This window comes from Lucilia sericata, unplaced genomic scaffold (assembly GCF_015586225.1).
Source record: "Lucilia sericata isolate MDLA Ls3-8-SP2 unplaced genomic scaffold, ASM1558622v1 Contig000833F_arrow, whole genome shotgun sequence".
Lineage (NCBI taxonomy): Eukaryota > Metazoa > Arthropoda > Insecta > Diptera > Calliphoridae > Lucilia > Lucilia sericata.
The window spans coordinates 173757-195903 of NW_023994825.1; the positions used below are offsets into that span (position 1 = coordinate 173757).

Here is a 22147-nt window from a genome sequence, read left to right on the forward strand (position 1 = left end):
TTAAAATATTTCTTAATTGTTAATTATTATTTTTATTATGATCTTTAAGAAGCTGTGTAGATTATTTTTTAATGCATCCACAAATATAAATATGAATCTTTATAAATATTGTTAATACTATATATGAATTCAATTTATTTATTAAGTTTAATCCGACACTCGTAATTTAACAAGAAAAAAAACTCTTGCAAACAATTCGAATTTTTTTTAAATTTTTTTTACAAAATAAAAATACAATATCAGTCAATGACTAGCAGGTATTATTGATGGTCATGGCCACGCGAATGAACGTGCTGTGATGATTATAATGTACGAGTACGTTTGTAGCAAACAGATCTCTGGTGGTTTGAACTTCATTAACATGCATATATATATATGTATGTTTGTTCATACAACAGACCGACCGACATACTACTTGTAGATTAAAGTATTTAAATAGTAAATACTTTAGATATGTATTTGTTGGTATGTTTGTCAATAATTGTTATTGTTGTCAGTACTTATAAGAATTCATTTATAACATAGAGCTACTTAGTGGAAAAAAAAAGACTTCTTGAATTTGTTATTTCATTGAATAAACAGAATATGAATAAAATAAACTACACAACAACACACACACACACGAACATTAATAACATTTAAAATAATAATAATTAAAAATCATCACGTTTTATAGGCTGAATATTATTTAAATAAAAACTAAAATGACTTTGCTCATGCTCATGCTCATGTTCATACTTGTCATCGTGGAACACATGCATGAAAACACTCATTTGCATACATAATTATAGATTTTATTCCAAAAACATTTAAAAATAAATATTATTTACAAACTATTTATTTATATAAAAACACTACTCTTTGTCACGTTATCGACAATTTGTGAGAATTTTGTGAACAAAAAAGGCAACCGGGCAAAATAAAAAAAAACGCTACAGTGACACACTCATAAAATTAAAAAAAAACAAAAAAAAAAGCGTAAGACAAGTTTCCTCTGCGGGCTGTTTATTATTTAACAATTAGTTGAACGAACTTTATAAAGTTTAAATTTTTTTTTGTTTTTTCCGTTGAAACACAGAACCATGCGCATGCGCTTCAAATGCTTTTCAATGTCAGACAATGCAAATCAAAAGTTTGTTGACTTAATATCTGTGAGAATTTGTGTGTTCATGAGCGTGTTTGTGTGTATATTTATGTTAACATTTATGCTGTTTGCATACAACTTTAATAAATATTTGAAAAACAACTTCATTGATTTTGCTTTCGTGTCAATAACTTTGAACTTTTAATAAAAATTCTGAAAATTATAAACATATTTACACAATATTTTGAGAATTTCTACTACTATTTGCTTGTGGTTTTGCAATTTGTGATTTGCGTAGAAGGAAATGAAGTGATGATTATGGTTACGCATTCATTTAAGTTTCATTCACTTTAAAATTGGGAAATTTTGAAGGTTTTTTTGGGAAAGTATGTAGTATATTGTTTTAGTAATTTATATAAATATAGGAAAATTTAATGGATATTCTCAAGTGATAACTGCAAAGATATCCATAAAATCGCAGAAATGTCTGTATTGGAAAATTTTGGAATTGATCAAAAATTTTCTCAATAAAGTCTGGCTTCGCAAGAAATATCTGTATTCCAGGAGTGTGAAATCATTAGGCCATTGCTAGATATAACCTTTTCCCAACATTTTGACAATACATATAGGCTAATATTTTGAGACCAAGAATAAATCAATCCACTTTCGGTTAATTTGTTCTGAAGTGAAGCGTTCCGCTTCGATCTGAACGGGTTAACCGAACGGGCAGGGTCTGCATTTCTTTTAAAATAATTTTTACGTTTATGTATATGTGGGTTCTTCTATGTCTGGCGGCATATTTTGGGCTTTTTTCTCAATGCTCGCTTCTAACGAATCAATTGCATTCGGTATAGGTTCCTTGATTTGATCTGGGTGGATTTTAGCAGCTCATAATAGATTTAATTATTTTGGTTCCACCGAATACAGAGCATTTCCTTAACGCCATCTAGTTGGGGGGTTCCACATCAATAGCAAAGCCTAAAAATTGTGCTACTTCTAGATGTGTCCATAAATCCATTGGACAAAGTGAAGTAGGGTTGGTTAAGCAGTTGAATATATGGTAGGAATCGTGGGGACCTTGACCACATGCTGGATATTCATTGGCGACGGCACGGTCTATGCGTGACCAGTAGGCGTTTAGCCTGTTCCGATCTTAGTTCTGCTAGAACTATTCTTGTTTTTCGCGGCACGTTTTCTTCTGTATCTGCTATGAGTAGAAGACAACCTCCAAGTACGACATTCATGCGACCACGGAATTGATGGCGTATCTACGAATGTTTTTCAAAGTTGCTGTATACGAGAAGTGATCTATCACATAACTGTGTATGTTCTTCTCGAATATATGAAGATCCTTCCTTACATGCTCAGGGTAGTATCCAACTGTATGATGTTAAAGTTGTGGGTTGACTCCTCCGATGGCATCCCAAGAGGAACTGTTTAGTCTAAATGAAATTATGTTCCTTGTCTAGAAGTTTCCTTGTGAAGATTATGTTCCGAGGTAATTTGTAAGCAACCCCTTAAAGTCCTTAGGGCAGCGTTTTGACAGCTTTGAATGTTTCTCCAAAGGGTATCACTGAGCGAAGGTGACTACACGGGAGCAGCGTAATAAATCACTGGCCGACCAATCGCTTTATACACAGCTATCAAGGTTTCTTTATCCATAACCCAAGTGCTGCCATAACCCAAGAGCTTTGAGCAACAACAAATAAAGGGACTTTGGCGTCGATTTTGCTGGTTGGTTGGGCTTTACATTCAATCTCTAACTGTCGGCCTATCGTAACGGATTCATTTCATGGTTTATTTGCAAAAATTAAGTTCTTTTATAATGTTCCAGCAACACATCGGATATGCAAAATCGTTTTTTAGGGTGTTTCGGTTTTTAGTACAATATTTATTCAAAAAACGTCTAGGGTTAATACCACCAACTAATTCCTTATTTAAACCAATTAAAGTTATTTTTAATGACCACTCATTACCAAGTAATGTATGAAATAACTATATTACTCATTAGCAAAATTTGAAAATATTTTACTTTTGCGATGTGGCCTTCTTAAGTTTGATTTACCTCAGAAGATATTTTTGATACCTTAAGGAAAAGATTTCGAAGACACTTTTGAAATTATTGTCAATTGATTGGGTGAATGTTTTACACACATTTTAAACTATATTCGTATTAAAGGATTTACTACTATTAAAGGTAGCAAATTCTTAAGTAACGTTATTATTTATACGTTTATTGTAATTAATTAAAATATATATTACACACTAGTGTTTAAAACACAACTAAAAATATCAATAATTTTATAAAAAACACCTGTCCTTGATGTCAATGTTCTGCAATCACAATTATTTACACACATATGTATGTAATACACATTCATTACAGATATCTTTATAAACCCTGCAGTGTTTGTTAAAACTAATTCGCCACAAACAAATTGATTAGCTATCTTGCCTATGACTTAAAGGGCAATTTTCTTAGAACAATTTTCACTAACATTTCTCACATTTCAATAAATGGTTACTTTAGTGTTCCTTAGTAATCTGTAGTGTAGTCAGTGTTAGACTTTGTAAGACGGTTTGTAGAATCTATTCTTTATTATTATTGTATAAAAGTAAATTTGAAATTAATATTAATGGTTTGAGATCGATCTCAGTTCCTGGAGGCTTAAGATGAAAACCGTGGAACTTTCAACAATCTCCAGATTGACAACAATCTTCAGAAATACTGGGTTTTTTAAATAGATGTAAAAAAACTATAAAATAAGTTCTGTTCATAGCACTTTGATTGCATGTTTAAGGTGGTAAATATAATTTGGTTGACTGAATTGCTGCTGTTACGTTGAACGATAGTTGTAACTACAAGTGTATGGACAAGTACGTTACATTTGACGGCAAATGGCCTTTTTCTTTCTTTGCCAGTTCATATGCGGTTGGCTAATGAAGCGTTCAATAATTATGATCAATAAACAATTGTTAAAACACATACAAAAAAGCAACAAATAAAACACGACCACCAGCTAAGCAATCGAATTGAATTATTTAATGCCACAAAGAGAATAAGTAAATGATTACAAGAACTTTTATTACAAGTTGTTACAACAACAATGTTTTTAGTAGGTTGTAAGGATTAAAATTTTTATTTTGTGTGTAAGGAAAGAATTTAAACTAATTTGTAATTTAATTTTTAAAAAAAAAAGCTTTAATATTAGGGAATTTTTATTATATTTAATTTGATTTAAAATCCACCTGCATGGGAAATGGTGTGCAAAATTCTTTATAAGCTCTGCTGAATAAAATTTTATTTATTCGTTTCGTTTTCCCTCCACCAAACACATATGTGCGCTGCATATTCGTATTGCATGACTTCATTTAGGCATCGCTTCAACAGCTTAGCAAAATCACATGTATAAACAAAATGTAAAAAATTATTCGAAAAAAAAAATCCCAAACACAATAATCAACCTACTAGAGTTAAATACGAATACAATTCGACTTAAATTTGCTTCTGTACCACAACAAAAAAACCAACATTTACCGATTAAAAACCACATTGACTCTGTAACCCACCACACACACATACATACACACTAACTTTCAAAATCGGGCACTTACACCCCACCAACGGAACTCTCATACATATACGGAGGTTTTTAGTAGATTTGACGCACTGGGAACTCAATGAACTTATTGAGATGCCGCCTTAACATAGTCATCGACTTTAACGCTGTAGACGTCGCTCAGTTTACTCCCAAATGAATATTGTTGTTTTAGTAAACTGTGTTACATGTGGGGGTTTCCATAGGTTTGGGCATTAAGTAATTTTCTATAATTTTTTTTTTTTCGCTCCAAATCCGAATCAAAATAATATACCACCTAATGACTTTCAATTGTAACCACTTATATATTAACATACTTTTCAATGACTACTAAATATCGCCCTGATTACATATAAGCAGTTTAATAACGCCTTATTAATAATGTGTTATATAAATACTTTACTTCTTCTCTTCTCTGTGAAGTTATGGAAGCTGTTTAAGTCATACGATTTATATTGACTTATTTGTCTAATTACTTGTAAGGGATTGTGGTAAGTACTTGCCTGTAATGGTAAGTACTTGCCTGTAATGTGTGTTAAAATAATGACATATAAAGCTATTATTGTAAGCAAATTTCAGAATTTGAACTCCTTACTTGGTAATGAAAGTTTTGGAGTCCGAGATTTGATATTTCTACATTTTAAAACTGCTAACTTTAATGAAAACCCCCACATATGTATGTTTATGACCATAAGTTGTTCTACAAACTGCCAGCCACATCACATACAAAAACCACACGAACAAAATGTGTGGAAATGGAACGAAATGTTCAATAGAAGGCGTAAAAATTACAATTACCAGCAATTGTCTTTATAAGAAGAAGCAACAACAAGCAATTTCTACTAAGATTTCTGTTAAAAGAATCCTTTTTTAAAAACTCTATTTCAATAAAAATTTGTTTTGCTTTAAAAATATTAAATTTAAAAAAAAATACACACTCATGCTGCTAGTTTCTTATCAGACGGTAATAGACTACAGGTTTCTTTTTTACTTCTCAACTATCAGTTCCAAAAATAAATATCAAAATATTTTGAAATATGTCGAGATGTCGTCTGTGTTTTATAATTGCATATTAATGGTTGTTTTTTTTTTTTTGCTTCTTGTTCTGATTTTTAATTATAAGAAAAAAATTTAAATTAAGAAACATTTTTATTGATAAGAAAGTTCAAGTGATGTATTTCATGGGTGTGATATTATTTTTTCAAATCAAGAACACAAGCAATTTTTTTATAGCGGTCTTAGTTGTGTTTACGTCTGCAAAAATCTCCTGTTTTTTTTTTTTTTCATTCAATGCCCTAGAACTTTGGAATTTTATATTTTACACAAACAATTATTTAGTCTAGCAATCTGATTTAAATTAAGTATTTTTAAATTTGTATTAAGAATAAAATGAAAATAATTAAATTTTTATATTTAAGATTATGAGCCATTTTAAACCAATATACATACATACATACCCCCTACAAGATCCATTCAATGATTTGACAAATTTTTGCCTCAAACAAAGCCGATTAAATTGAAATTGTGTCAAATCTACTTTAAATAGAAAAAAACTTTTCTATAGAAAACCCCCTCGCTAAGACACACCACGACTCTTCCAGGAAAAACTTACATTGTACAGTAATGAGTTAAAAAGCTAATAAACCTCTTTTCACAGCTTTCTCATTAATATTTTAATCTATTATTTTAACACGTTGATGACATTGGAGGCAAATACTTATCACGCTCGCTTAGAAAAAGCGATTTAAAGAAGTACTTGTAATCTTGCTTACAAAGAAAGTAGTTGTCATTGAAAAGTATGTTGTTGAGTAAGTACAAGTCATTACCAGATATTTGCTGTGTTGATTCGGATCATAACAGGTTTAACTCACGCATGAAAAAAACAGGTTTGATTGGTGAGAAGTTAAATATATCCTGACAGTCACAAAATCTACGTAGCTTCGATATTCCTAGGATGAATTGGTGATATGGAGACCACAGTCTCTCGTGAATAGTCCCGTTAGTACTCTAAGATCACTTTTGTTGAGCGTTAACAACTTTTGGGATTTAGACCTGTGGCGAGCCAATTCCTATTCGACCCTCGCTTCGCGTATCCTTGTGGAATACCAAAGAATGGTTAAGGGCCACTAAGTGCTAGGCAGTCCGCCCGTTTGTTGCCAGAGTGACCTCGATGGTGGGATATCCAACATAATGTTAATTTGTTGTAAACACAACTGAGTTCGTTCAGTGATGGCACACAGTCTATTACAACACCCAACCTAACTTCATATGACAATAAAGCACAGATGAAGATGCTTTAATAAGAATATTCAAAGGTGGAATGAGAAGAATAACCCCAATGGCATATGTAGGAAATGTTCTCATGGCCCCCGTTATAGAAACACAAACGAGACGTTAAAGTTTGTCCAGAGAAGCCCGAGTGGTGGGCTGCTTTAACTTTTTCCACCTGGCTAAAATATCATAAGTCAGAATGGGCTTTATTATGATATTAAAAGTCCATGAGAGAATATTCGATTTAGACTACTACTAGCAAATACTACTAAATAGACTCTGACAGGCATATAATGCTGTAATGGCTCTTTTGATCGTACTGGATACTTGTAAGTTTCAATTTAGGGTCTTGATGAGCATGATATCTAAGTATTTGACTTCCTCAGAGAACCTAATAATAGACCAGTTTAGAGTCGACTCAATAAGTTTTAGAGACGTAGATCTCTAGTAAATAGTACACAATATGTACGGAAACCTTAATCTTTAAGTTTTTCAAGTAGGCTATCGGTGACCAGGGTCCATAATAATGCCGTTAATACGCCTCCTTGGGGACATCCTCTAGAGGCCCATATTGTTTCTAATTACTTGTAAGGCATTATGGTAAGTACTTGCTTGTAATGATATTATCGTGTTAAAATAATGACATATAAAGCTATTGTGTATGCAAATTTCAGCATTTTAACTCCTTACTTGGTAGCGAAAGTATTGCAGTACGAGATTTGCCGTTTCTACAGTTTTTCATTATGGTGACTAGTGTCCGTAATGATGGCGTTAATACGCCTCCTTGGGGACATCCTCTAGAGGCCCATATTGTTTTCGATTTTTCACAAAGGTCAAACTTAATGACTCTTAATATTAGCATTTCCAGTGTCCAATAGGAGGAATTCATTTTCTACTTAATGCAAGTTTTATCGCATCATATGACGTATTGTCGAAGGCTCCTAGTATGTCTATTTATTTGGAACCCAGAACCTTCTAAATTCTTATCGTAACATGATGAATAGCAGTCACCGTCGATTTGCCGATTTGCCGTTTCTCAAAGATATTTCTATCGAAAATTGTCAAGCAAATACACTTTTCGATAGAAAATGTTTATACGAAAACACTTTTCTAAATAATAAATAATCTCGCAAAAACTCTTTTCTATTGAAAACTGCCTCGTGAAGATACTTTTCTTGGGAAGTTTGGGCCGCAAAATAAAAACTTTTCTTTTAAAAACTTCCTCGCAAAAAGCATTTTTCTATACAAAAATTCTTCGCAACCAAACTTGTTTGATTAAAATGGCTTCGCAAAGCCATTTTTCTTAATTTGAAATAGAAAGCTTCAACGCAAAGACAAAAAATTTAAAATATCTTCGGTTTTTTATATAATTTTTATAATATAAACTGTTTGCATTTAAATGGGTTTTTAAAAATATATTAATTTTAGAAAATATGAAATTGTTTACTTATTAAATTTAAAAAATATATACTACATTTGACAACGATCAAACACTAAAAATACCTTAAATGCTTCACTCATTTTAAAGTATCTTCTTCTTTTAATTTGTTTTATTTGACTTTAAAGTATTTCTGAATGATATATAAAACAAAAAAAAATTAAATAAAAAAAATGCGAAAATTCAATACAACAAATAAATAAATAAATAAATAATATAACCTTCAATATACGCTAAAATAACCAGAACATTGAACTCGCAAATTATTCATTTCGATACAATAAATTGCTCAACAAAAAAATATTCCGGTGGCTTTTTTTTTAAAGTACAATAAAATTGAAAAAACAACAACAATCAATTTAAATCTAAAGCATAGCTTAAAAATGCATTTTAGAACTTTCTTAAATGAATATTTAATATTTTAGATTTGTTTAAATAAAATAAGGATTTGTTTAAACAAATTAAGGTACAGAGGTTTTATTTTGTTTTTAAAATTATAAATGACAAACAAAATACTTGAAAAATTAAAAAAATATATATATATTTAACCTTCAAATGCCAAAATTCCTGAAATTGTTCAAAGGTGTTTAGCTGTATATATCATTTTTATATTCTTAATAAATTTCTATGTAATATGTATGTAAATATTCTTTAAATTTTAGACAATTTTAATTTAATTTTTTTTTTTAAATTCTTAACACTTTATTATCAGGTTTTTTATTTGTCTGCTTAACAGGAAATAAATGTGCTTGCTGTTCTATTGGTTTCATTTGAAATTCTTAAATACTCGATCAAGGTCATTCAAGGCCGACAGTTAGTTTATGACGAAATCAATTCGTCACTAATTTATGTGTTGAAAAATGTGTAGAAAAAATAAATAAATAAATATTTAGTTAAAATTAGCATTAGCATATTTAGTATTATTTGCTTTGGACAGAAGAGCAAAGAAATATCTTTTAGAAAACTTTTAAACAAATTAAATTAATTTTAAATAAAATTTCTGTAAAAAAAAACTTTCACAAAATATTAAAAAAATCTATAAATATTAAAATTTTTTATTTGAAAGAAACTTAAATCGAAGTCATTTTACGGGACAATTTTCTATAGAGAAGTGCTTTTGCAAGGCATAGAAGCGTGTTTTCAAACCAATTTTCCACAAAAGTTTTTTATAGAAAAGTTCACGAGTAATTTTCTATGCAAAATTCAGTTTTCCATAGAAAAGTTTACGATCAGTTTCTACAGAAAAGTTCTCCATTAGTTTTGTATATGAAAGTTCATGATCAGTTTTCTATATAAAAGTTCACGATCAGTTTTTTACATAAAAGTTCACGATCAGTTTTCTACAGAAAATTTCACAATCAGTTTTCTATATAAAAGTTTACAATCAGTTTTCCTCAGAGAAATTCACTTTCAGTTTTCTACAGAAAAGTTCAATATCAGTTTCCCACAGAAACCTTTACGATCACTTTTCTATAGAAAAGTTCACGATTAGTTTCCTAAAGAAAAATTCACGATTAGTTTTCTGCAGAAGTTCACGATTCAATAGAAAAGTTAACAATCAGTTTTCTATAGAAAAGTTCACCATCAGTTTTCTAAAGAAAAGTTCACGATTAGTTTTCTACAGAAAGATTCATGATCAGTTTTCTACAGAAAAGTTCACGATCAGTTTTCTACATTATAGTTTTCGATCAGTTTTCTACAGAAAAGTTCACGGCCAGTTTTCTATAGAAAAGATATTATCTGTTTTCCACAGAAAAAATTCACTTTCAGTTTTCTACTGTAAAGTTCACTATCAGTTTTTTACAGAAAAGTTCCTACAGATAAGATTCTTACATATAATGATAGTGTTCTACAGAAAAATTTAAGCTCTGTTTTCTAGAAAAAACGTTCATGATCAGTTTTTAATAGAAAAGTTCACGATCAGGTTTCTAGAGAAATATTCACGATCAGTTTTCTATAGAAAACCACAGAAAAGTTTTAGTTTTCTATATAAAAGTTAACAATCTCTTTTCAACAGAAAACTTCACAATAAATTTTCTATAGTAGGGCCTTGTAAGAATAACCGTCAGTTTTAGCAGTTTCTATATCGTTTTTTCGGCCTGATTTTGTACAAATGAAATTACTTTTTTACTGTGTCTTTTAAAAAAAATGTTGTTTTAATTTTCAAGTAAAGGAAATAGCAATTTATGTCAATTTTCAATAATTTATAAAATATTTAAACAACTAGAAACAATAACAATAAAAATATCAAGAATCCGAAATCTCAAGTCCAAGACCTAATCATGAATTACATTATTGGCTTAAAGATTTGTATACTAATATTTCTGATCAAAACATCAGAGGTTTTCGGAATATATAAATGTTATGAATGTCGAAGCTCACCCACGGATGACAGTTGCAAAACCATAATTTATAAACAAAAGAAATATTTAAGACAGTGTGGTCCAAACACATTTGCGTGTTTTACACTTGAAGTACAATCACGTAAGTTTAAATTTCATTCTGTAATTTTGACCCTGTCTCCCTTAATCAGAATTCAATTTCATAGCTATTTTACTATATTAATTATTAGGTGATATTCTTGGAAACTATATAGTTCGTAAAGGATGCTTTCATGGACAAAACATACTTACTGATGGGCGTGAAATCGAACCACTTGGACACTATCATTATTGTGCTTACGATTCCTGCAACTATGCACATGAACTATTTGATTTTGGAAATTCTGCCAGGAGATCTGATCGAAAATGTTTTATGCATTTTATTATTATTATTATTTTATTATGTTTTGTTTTGTTGTATTTGATTTGAAATGTTGATAAATATACAGCAATGAGTGTAATTATAGAGATTTTATAGGGGCATGGGTAATTATAGACCAAAACTTTCTAAAATTAGTACAAAACCCCAGTTGCTATAGAAAAATTTATTAAGGTGTAGGATTTCAGTTTGTCTATCTATCTATCTATCTATCTATCTATCTATCTATCTATCTATCTATCCATAGACCAAAACTTTCTAAAATTAGTACAAAACCCCAGTTGCTATAGAAAAATTTATTAAGGTGTAGGATTTCAGTTTGTCTATCTATCTATCTATCTATCTATCTATCTATCTATCTATCTATCTATCTATCTATCTATCTATCTATCTATCTATCTATCTATCTATCTATCTATCTATCTATCTATCTATCTATCTATCTATCTATCTATCTATCTATCTATCTATCTATCTATCTATCTATCTATCTATCTATCTATCTATCTATCTATCTATCTATCTATCTATCTATCTATCTATCTATCTATCTATCTATCTATCTATCTATCTATCTATCTATCTATCTATCTATCTATCTATCTATCTATCTATCTATCTATCTATCTATATATCTATCTATCTATCTATCTATCTATCTATCTATCTATCTATCTATCTATCTATATATATATCTATCTATCTATCTATCTATCTATCTATCTATCTATCTATCTATCTATCTATCTATCTATCTATCTATCTATCTATCTATCTATCTATCTATCTATCTATCTATCTATCTATCTATCTATAATCTATCTATATCTATCTATCTATATCTATCTATATCTATCTATCTATCTATCTATCTATCTATCTATCTATCTATCTATCTATCTATCTATCTATCTATCTATCTATCTATCTATCTATCTATCTATCTATCTATCTATCTATCTATCTATCTATCTATCTATCTATCTATCTATCTATCTATCTATCTATCTATCTATCTATCTATCTATCTATCTATCTATCTATCTATCTATCTATCTATCTATCTATCTATCTATCTATCTATCTATCTATCTATCTATCTATCTATCTATCTATCTATCTATCTATCTATCTATCTATCTATCTATCTATCTATCTATCTATCTATCTATCTATATATATATATATCTATCTATCTATCTATCTATCTATCTATCTATCTATCTATCTATCTATCTATCTATCTATCTATCTATCTATCTATCTATCTATCTATCTATCTATCTATCTATCTATCTATCTATCTATCTATCTATCTATCTATCTATCTATCTATAAAATCAGGAACTACTATAGAACAAGATTTCGAATACATGTTTCAGGGATGGCGAGAAGTGTTCCTGTTTAAAATTTGTCTGACAGATGGCGTCGAATTTTTAATTTTCAGTCAATTATACCCAAACTGCTAAACCCCTTATTTTAAAATTTGAGGGGTACATAGGTATTTGATACGTATAGAGTCCACATGTCTAATCAAGGGTCTGCAACGCGGACCGGACGCCTCTAGTATACAATAAATTCATTAAAATAGACAATATTTCGATAGGGTTCATTGAAAGCTTCCAAATGTTGAAACATTTGACCTTTGGCCCTCACAGTTTATGGGTGAAGACCCCCACATATTGTGAACATTGTTGAATAAAACCTCGGAGGTATATTTTGTATTATCTCGACTATAATAAAAAACAAAATATTTTATTTAAAATATACAACAGCAAAGAATTAAACGTTTTATGTAAAATATTATTCAAAAAAAATCGTTTTTGCCGAAATCCTCTGAATTCAAATGGTGGGTACTGCTGGTTTTATTCCCTAATCTATTATCCATAAGACCCTCTAAGAACTTATAATACTTTTAAAAATGGTTTAACAAAGTTGCCTAAAAACTGAAAATGGAGTTTTGAAGCGGGCCGTGTAAAAAATCAGACTTTTTGACCAGGTTTATGTCGGTTCCTTTTCAACAAAATGGAAACCAGTTATCCCACCCCAAATTATATAAAAATAAAATCACTTTTGGTAAGAATTTAGTTTAATTAAAATGTATTTTTTTTATTTTTTAAACCTTTAATAAAAGTTTTTTGTTTTGTTTTAAACATATTTTTTTAATTTTAAATAAATATAAATTTATTTTTTATCACTTTGTATTGTTCACAATCAGTTTTGTTTTCTTTTTTTTTTAACAATTTTTATACTTAAAATCTAAAAATAAAGTTTTACAATGTTTTCTTTATAAAAAAAAAGCTTTTGTTTTTTTTTTTTAATTTTAGTAAAAATTATTGTCAAGGAAGACTTGTAGATTTTATTGTTAATAAAATAACTTTTGTTGTTGTTTTTTTAACATAATACTAATATTTGTTTTGTTTTTTTTTTTGTTTGTATGAGGTAGTTGTTTCATTAAATTAATGAATAATACATTAAATTGTTTAATGATAATAATGAAAAGGGAGGGGGAAGACGACTGAGTCAGCGAGTGGCGGCAGAGTGTATATTCCGTTGGAAACAAACTGCTTTTAAATCTCTATTTTAGCAATATACACTCTTAAGGGGGTATAGTAAAGAGACTTTTGTTGTAAGTTAAGAGCTCACTTGCTGGGTTGTTGTTTGTTGAGAACATGAACTTATGATTTTCAACATTTTCCCTTTTAGCGAAAATGCTTAAGTGTGGATGTACGTGTGAGAGACAATGAAGAGTAAAAACTTTTCTTTTGTTTTTTTAGGCTTTTTTATAAAAAAAATTTTTGCCTTTGTAGTTTTTTTTTTTTTTTTGAAAGAGTGCGTGTAAGTGTATGTAAGAGCGGCGTGTTTTTTTCCAGTTCTTTACAAGTTTCTGTTGTGTTGAGCACGCCTGTCATGTTTACCTTGATGACGTTTTTTTTTTGTTAGACTGCCCCAAAATGACCATGGTTGTGGCGACCCTCATGCATGATTTCTCATGATCAGCCATTATGCCAGTCATTTCCGTTATGCAGCGAGTGGGAGAGTGAGTTGAGAAGAAGTCTTGGTGTCCTCTACAAACACTTTGGTTCTAAGCAAACGTTAACTTCCATTAACATCACCACACACACCTCTCACCAGGGACGCCATGGTTGTTCTTCTTCTTTGATTTGTTTTTTGGTAACCAAAGCCAAAGGCTGTGGATTGTTGTGTTGCTGTAGAGCGGGGGCATGATGTATTACTGAGGGTTTGTAATCCATGGCTTCATGAGAGTTGGCTGGACTGGGAGGTGCAAAGTGCAGCATGGCTGAGTTGCTGGAGTAGGATTGCTCGTAGGAGCTGTGAGATGACGCAGAGCCGGTGGAGGCAGTACGAGAGGGAATGGGCACCAGCATGGGTGGATGTTGAACACCATTCATATTGGCTTGGGGTTGTTGTTGTTGTTGAGGCAATACCAAAGCAATGGTGCCATTAGCCAATTTGGTGGGTATGACTTGCAAACCATTGGGCAGGAAGTAACCATGAGGAGTTTGTTGTATCTGAGAGCTCATGATGTATTGATGTTGTTGCTGAACATGATGATGATCCTGTTCGGGTGAGGAGGGGGGTGAGGGCAAGATTTGTCCATGTAATTGTTGTACAGACATTGAGGCGGCATTAGCTTGACGTTGATGATGATGCAATTCGGTTTTGACACCATTAATGCAGTTCTGTAAGTGCTGCAAGAGACGGCGTTTGACGGCAGGCTCTAGACCAGGGAAACGGCTGACTTCATTGGCACAGTCGGCAAAACCAGCCTTGAATTTGTTAATGACTTTGGGATCGGCAGCCTGTTGCATGGCGGCCTGTTGACGTTGCAATTCTTGCAAATGTTTAACGGTCTTTTCCAAGATATCAGCTTTTTCCAATTTGGAATGACGAGCAGGCTAAAAAGAGAAGAAACAAGAAATAAATTATTAGTTACGGGTTTTATAAAAAAGGTTTTGAGATTTTGATTTTTTTTTTAATTTTTAAAAATGTTTTAATTTGATAAAAAAAAATACTTACGTCTTTTTTGGTGGCATCCAAGATTAAGGTTTTCAATTCATTTAAACAATTGTTAATGCGGGCACGTCGTCTTTTTTCCATAATAGGTTTGTTAGACTGTAAATAGATAGAAAAAAACAATAAATTAATATTTTGTTTAAATTTAGTTTTTAATAAAAATATAAAAATATCTCAAATATATTTAGTCATATTTTCAAAAATAAGAAATCTAATTGACCTCATACCAGGCGATAAGTTTTGTAAGACGCACACATCACCAAAATATTTGGCGTCATCAACAAGTAACAAAATGCGTGCGTGTGTGTTTTTTTTTTTTTTTTTTGTTTAGTGTAAAAATATTTTGGTCGAAACAACTAAAAAAACGGCTAAATTAAGCATCACACGCATACACACATTGAAAGCATTATTTCTTGTGTCTTTCGTATAAAAATAACTCAAAGGTGATGCTACAAATTATATTTTTGTTTTTAAATAAATTCTAAAATCGTTTGCTGTTAAGGAGGGAGGGGGGGTGTGTTGAAGTGGTAGAGAGGGGCGGTGGGTTTTCAATTGTTCGAATGAGGGTGCTTAATGGCAAAACGGTATACAACGAGGACGACGGCGGCACACGCTAAATAACCAAACGATCGCTCTTTAATTGGTAAGCAAAACAATTATGGCTCGGGGCCAATATGAAAATTTGTTGATCGCGTGCGATATTTTTGTACATTGAATGTTTTTAGCAAAAATTTATAAATAGCAAAACGCCGTGTGATTTCAACAACAACAAAAGAAATAGCCAATATAACTATGTGGTCCATTTTAAAAAAAGATATTACACAAATAGCGGCATGTGATTTAGCAGCATTAGACATTTGAAATTTCACAAAAAAAAAAAAAAAAAAAAAAAAAACGAAAAGGTTCTTATGAAAAGAACAAGGTCGTTGGTTGCCAAAAACAAATTTTTGTTAAATTTTTTTTTGGCAATATTTTAAGGCAACCATATAGGGAGATTTTGTGCGCCTCGTTATTATTTGTAGAAAAAAATAAAAATAAATTCAGAAAGAAAATAATGAGTAGGTTTTTTTTTTTTTTTGTTGATCTTCTTGGCATGCATATGCCAAAATAATAAAAGTGAAGTCATCAGAAATATAAACTTGGCGCGTAGTATTTTATGACCAAAAATATGAACCAATTACATTTAAACTAAATTGTCATGGAATGCGTTGGCTAAATATTGTGGACGTTTGTTTGGCTTAATAAAATAATGAATGAATGAATGAATGTAGTTTTAAGTATGAATCAACTGTTTGATGTTGGGGTTTAACAAAAAGCACACACGCTTCATTTACTACTTTTTATGGCAGTGGTGCTGCCCCACACATCAGAATGACGCCAAAAACGTTTGATTAAAAACTTAAAACAAACAAAAGTTGTTTTACTTTTTTTGTGGAAGTGCGTTGGCCGCTATTACTGCCGCCGCAGTTTTAGCCAATTTTGGGTTCAACCACTTACACACAGCCGCCACTCACTCACTTCACTATAAGATCATATTCATTCATTCATTAAATCATTTATTATATTTTAGTTGATTTGAGTTTTCAAAAAAAAATTATTATTGTGATGTGATATTGCCTTGTATGACTGCGGCTGGCTGGCTTGTGGGGGAAAACTAACTACCCACAGATGTTCCAAAATGCGAAACTCTTAAGCGGATACAAGTTACAGCCACCACAGACGCCACATTTGGTGTTGTTTGATTTTGTAAACTTAATGGCAAGCTGTGGGGGTGCTATTAACTTGTATTAAGAATTTCTTGTCATTAACTAACTAATTAAGTTGGAGTTGACCATTTTTGTTTTCTTTTTAAAATACTTACACGACGATCGCTTTTAGCAGGTGTCTCCTTGGGAGGATGTGAAATAGGTGCTCCAATTACATTGGCTGTCATTGTGGGTCCACAAACACCGGTAACCATTTTATTTAATTTTTTGTGGGATGTTTTAGTTTTTTTAATAAAAATTTATAAAACACTTTTTTGTTTTATTTATTTGGTTTTTTTAATAAGTTTTTTTTATAAATTTCTTAATAATTTTGTTTGTAATCACACTTCACTTTGTTTGAGTTTATTTTGTTTAGTTATTTGTTTGTTTTGTTTATTTCCGTTTAAGTTTAACGTAATTTCACGTTTAAATCTTTTTTTAAAAATTTGTCTTTTTCTAAAATTTTTTATAATTCTCTTAAAACCGTTCCGTTGTTAATTTTCAGCGTGTGTTGCTTCTTCAACGATCAACGAGCGTATGAAACAAGTGTTCTATAAGCAGCTTGATAAAAAGTCTTTAATAAACCATTCAATTTTAGTATGAGTGTAATAAATGTTTAGTGAGTAGGTTAAATTTTCTGCTGCTCACAGCTGACGTTGTTGGAGAGCGAGATAGAGAGAGATTGCAGATAGTTGTAGTTAACGGATGTGCAAAAATAATACCGACACACCAAAAAAAAATCCCGTGTGATTTAAGAAATTTATACACCAGGTTTTAAAAATACTATATAGAGGGCGCAATGGATGTAGAGAGTATGTGAGTAGAGACGTAAGAGTTCTTTATCGTTTGGCTTGTAGCAGACGACTGACGATTGATCGACAGGTTCCTCGGGTAAATCGTTTTAACGAGACGCAACGAATACTAGCAAAAAGCCACACGACCATATTAAAAATACCACACAAATGCCGACATACGAGCATATATGCGACGGTGTCTAACATATACACACTCTCTCACACATGTGTTTGTTACTGTTGTTTTTGTTTGATGTTAGCTGCTGGCTACCTGGTTACCTAAGCACCTTAGTAAACTGTAAAATACAAGCAAAGGGACGGACGGATGGATGACAAGACAGACAGACATGCAAGCACACACACACACACTCCTACATATGTTTGTACTTCCCAATTCGCATGCAGTACTCACTACACTCTACTCTACAGCAACAACAAATAACTACTCAAAAATCAAATCAAACAAACGAGGGGTCGTCAAATATTCTAAATTGTTGTATTTGTAAACTGTTAGTCGGTCGTTTGGCCTTACATTGCTGTTGTAAGGGTGATAATAGTTGTGGAGAATATTATTTATTAGTAGTGATAAATTAATAGATAATTTCTCTTCTAATCCTATGACAAACATTATCTGGAGTAATCACATCTTAAAACCCACATACTTACTACATACTTATTTATAAAGAGATATCTCCAACAGCAGTTTTTTTATGGGTATTAAAGTGTTGTACCTCCCAACATAATAATAGTACAATTTATAAGGTTTTGAACTCATCTCTCTGTGTGTGATTCATACAAAAGCGAACGTGACTACTTCAGACCCCTAAACTCTACATACAAACAACAACAGCTATAGCAAGTAAAAAAAATAATGTATGCCCCCTTAGCAATAAACTTTGAATTGGTTTATTTTACTATTATTACTATTATCAGAAATGAAAAATAAAAACTGGCGATAACACAATAAAGACTTCATAGACGTCGTCAAATACAAATAATACAGGCACTTAGGCTAGTGCAACAACAACAACAAAATACACCCAACTTGTTACCACCATTAGTCGGCGCACACGAGGCTAAACTAATCATTTCAAAACTTTTTTTGTAAACACTTTTTATTGTACATTTTGATAATCTTTTTTGTTGTTTGTTTTCGTAGTTGTTGGGATTTATTAATTTTGGAGAAGTCAATAACTTTATGAAAACCATTTTGTTCGTATAATCATCAATAGCCGAACCGGATGAGTAGACAAAGAGTCGTTTTATGTGTTGTCAGAAGTCATAAAATCCTCCAACCAACTTCCGTTTCACAGATACACTTGTGACGTCGAAAAAAAAACACTTGTGAACTTTAGACTTTGTCGGTTGTATTTCCCAAGCGAATGTTTTATGCTTTATGGTTTATAGCTTTTATATAAAATATTTAATATTGTTAATTTCTTGAGGGGGATGTTAACCTTTACCTTTCTCCGGAATATTAATAAAATAACCTTTTTTCATAATCCATTTACATTTTAATAAAGTTTACCATACTTCATATGTACATCATCATTATACTATATTTAGCTATTTCTTTGAATTCTTGGCAAATGTTACAGATTTTATTATTTATTTATTGAAAACCCCCTTAAACATGGCCCGTTTGGAATATATATATTCTTCTTGTAACGGCAAAATAGTAACGCCATCTTAAATCTTTGACACTTGTCTTTAACAATCTAATATTTACAATAATTTAAGAAATATTACAAAGAACTCGAGATAGTTATTGGAAACCCCCCTTCAACATTGATCATTGACAAAAAAGAGTATCAAGATTTCAAATCTTCGCTACACTTGACTTTAGCAATCTAATCAATATTTCCAATAATTTAAGAAAATTTTTGAATTATTTAAAACATTGGCAAATTGTTCCATATTTTCCCTGGAACTAAACTTTTTTCATAGAGAGAATGATAGGATATAGACTCGTTTTCATTGTGTTCATACATTATTCTGTTTGTTTTCGTGGCTATTTTCTTATGATCAAAGTCTTCTCTAGTTTGAACTTTGGTCAATGCGATATATGATCGTTTTATAGGAAGTTCACTCCTAAGTAATATTGGTCCATTTTGTAACTCCTTTGTAAAACTTTGTTACTTCTTCATAATCTTTCTTGATATCACTGTCAAACAATAGGATCGTGAATTTGATCTTTAACGATTTATATTGGTCATAAAGATTTGGATCCCAATCACCGCATACGTGATTAAATAAGATTGTGATTGTATAGAAGACATATTTCGATAGCTAACTTAATCTCAAAGGTAGTAAGTACATTTCTGGTTCGATATCGAATCAGAGTGGCCATCATTTCTATACAGAAAATTACGTATCATTTTCTTGATCAGGAATAAGAAAAAGATATGTCAAATCTATTGACAAAAGGTAGATTGATATGTCAAAAGGTAGACTGATATGTCAAATAAAACGTGATAGCGATTAAAGGGAGTTTTTCGGGAGATATTCGTTTTTTGGTCCCTATTATAATGAGATCAAAATATGCGGCGTGACCTCCTTTATCATTTATTTCATAAACTTCAAATGAAACCTAACATCTTCAGGAGTTGAAAATTAGAACGCTATAATCGTACTTATATATATCAAACAACATTCTGGGAATTTCAACACAGTTTAGAATTACTAGACAATTGGAGTTTTTAATAAAAAATTCGGATTTTCAGTATTATATACGAATCAGATTCTAGAGTAATTTTTATATTGGAAATATTTTTTTCAGGAAATTGGATTTTTAATTAAAATTTGTTTTTTTTAATTGATATGGAATGGGAATTTCTGTATAAAGTCGAATTTTTTAAATTTTATATTGAAAGATCGAATTTTAATGAAAATTTGAATCATTAAACAAATTCGGAAGTTTTAACAAAAAATCAAAGAGTTGAAAACGATAATAAAATTAAACTAATTAGTTTCGTAATGGGCGATATCTTGAATACCAATTTGCCGATTTTAAAGGATTTCTGTTCAGAATGTCAAAATTAAGATGAAAACTTGTTTTGCAACAGAAAATTATTTAAAATAACGGAGTTTAAAGCTATTTTTGGAAAAGATAGAGTTTGAATTCAGAAATATTTCTTTTTTAACATAGAGAACTTTCAAATATTAATATTTAGCCATGAAAATGAGATATAGCAACTATTGAATATAGTCTCTCTATATATTGTTTGTAATAAATCAGATTTTTAGTAAAAAAAATCGGAATTATAGTACTAAACAGCATTTTAGTTTCGTTCTTATTGTTGTTTCAAACTTTGGATGCTTCTGAATAAAGGCACAGAATATAACAGAGATTATTCCGAAATCGATAGATTGGACCTTCAGAAGGCATAATAAGTATTATAAATGAAGATGACTTCGCGCTATTATATAGTCTCAAATACATGTCGAAAACCGGGGGTTTACAAACTTTAGGTAAAAATATTCACATACATGCATATGTATATCAATAACCGTACAGGTCAGTTTTATAAAAGGAGTATTTTAATATACTCTTGTCATTTCAGCTAGTCCTTTTTACTATACAATATTTAAGTTCTCGAATATTGCCATAACTCCAATATCTAAAACACCATTTTGAATTCTATATTAAACTCTCAACTCAATGCTTTTTGCAACCTTCCAATCAATCCCGAAATCACAACTTAATCATTCATTTACCGTCGCCAATGATTTCTAAATTATTTAAATTCTGATGACTCCACTTCTAAAAAAAAGCAACAACATACGAGTTTAGTTAGAAAAAAATATTTGTTTTCGTTATAAATATTTAAATAAAAAGATACTGAATGCGTGATTTATTATAATTTAAACAGAAGCCGTCAACTGTTGATTGTCTGATGTGTTTGTTGTACATACATTTATGACGATGACGGCCTTTAATTGTTTAATGGTAATTACGAGCGTGTATGACTTCTAGATTTGTTAACTTAATTCTTACTTACGGGTACGACAGACGACTGACTGACTACTTGTTTATTTTATATTTAGATTAGTCACCTCAACTTTCGATTAAGCAGTTTTTTTGTTTTTGTTTTTGGTTTCTAAACAAAAATGTATCATCAAGATCGTTTGTGACAAGTATGTGTATGATACGTTACGTGTCATGACACGTAACTATTTATGTAGCATATTTGTTCATATTGAAAAGCATTGACGTTTTAATTATGGCAGAATAATGTCTGTTCGTCATGTCGGTTTTTAGAATTTAATTTCACATTTTATTTTGTTTTATTGCTTGTTTGACCCACAGTGAAGAGGGTTTCGAATTGTTAACAAATATTTATTCATTAAATTTTCAAAAATTTCACGTAGTGTTCCATTTGTTCGTTTTGTTCTTTGCATTTTGAATTTTTTGTTAA

The 22147-nt window shown here is 30.7% G+C and overlaps 2 protein-coding genes across 2 annotated transcripts; one reads left to right on the forward strand and one right to left on the reverse strand.

Moving 5' to 3' along the window:
* Window positions 1-10568: 10568 nt before the first annotated feature.
* On the forward strand, window positions 10569-11214 carry LOC119608421. Its single transcript, XM_037962842.1, has 2 exons — window positions 10569-10876; window positions 10965-11214. The coding sequence occupies exons 1-2, from the start codon at window positions 10675-10677 to the stop codon at window positions 11201-11203; spliced, it is 441 nt and encodes a 146-aa protein (XP_037818770.1). The 5' UTR covers window positions 10569-10674; the 3' UTR covers window positions 11204-11214.
* A 2358-nt stretch (window positions 11215-13572) lies between these two features.
* On the reverse strand, window positions 13573-17798 carry LOC119608418 (protein hairy). The gene is made up of 3 exons (XM_037962839.1): window positions 17052-17798; window positions 15194-15289; window positions 13573-15072 (listed from the first exon to the last, which is right to left on the reverse strand). The coding sequence occupies exons 1-3, from the start codon at window positions 17148-17150 to the stop codon at window positions 14281-14283; spliced, it is 987 nt and encodes a 328-aa protein (XP_037818767.1). The 5' UTR covers window positions 17151-17798; the 3' UTR covers window positions 13573-14280.
* Window positions 17799-22147: the final 4349 nt, after the last annotated feature.

Coding starts and splice junctions, on each gene's coding strand:
- LOC119608421 (XM_037962842.1), top strand. CDS start 10,675: ATGAATTACATTATTGGCTTAAAGATTTGTATACTAATATTTCTGATC. Junction 10,877..10,964: donor TACACTTGAAGTACAATCAC/GTAAGTTTAAAT, acceptor ATTAATTATTAG/GTGATATTCTTGGAAACTAT.
- LOC119608418 (XM_037962839.1), bottom strand. CDS start 17,150: ATGGTTACCGGTGTTTGTGGACCCACAATGACAGCCAATGTAATTGGA. Junction 15,290..17,051: donor CTGCTAAAAGCGATCGTCGT/GTAAGTATTTTA, acceptor ATCTATTTACAG/TCTAACAAACCTATTATGGA. Junction 15,073..15,193: donor TGGATGCCACCAAAAAAGAC/GTAAGTATTTTT, acceptor TTCTCTTTTTAG/CCTGCTCGTCATTCCAAATT.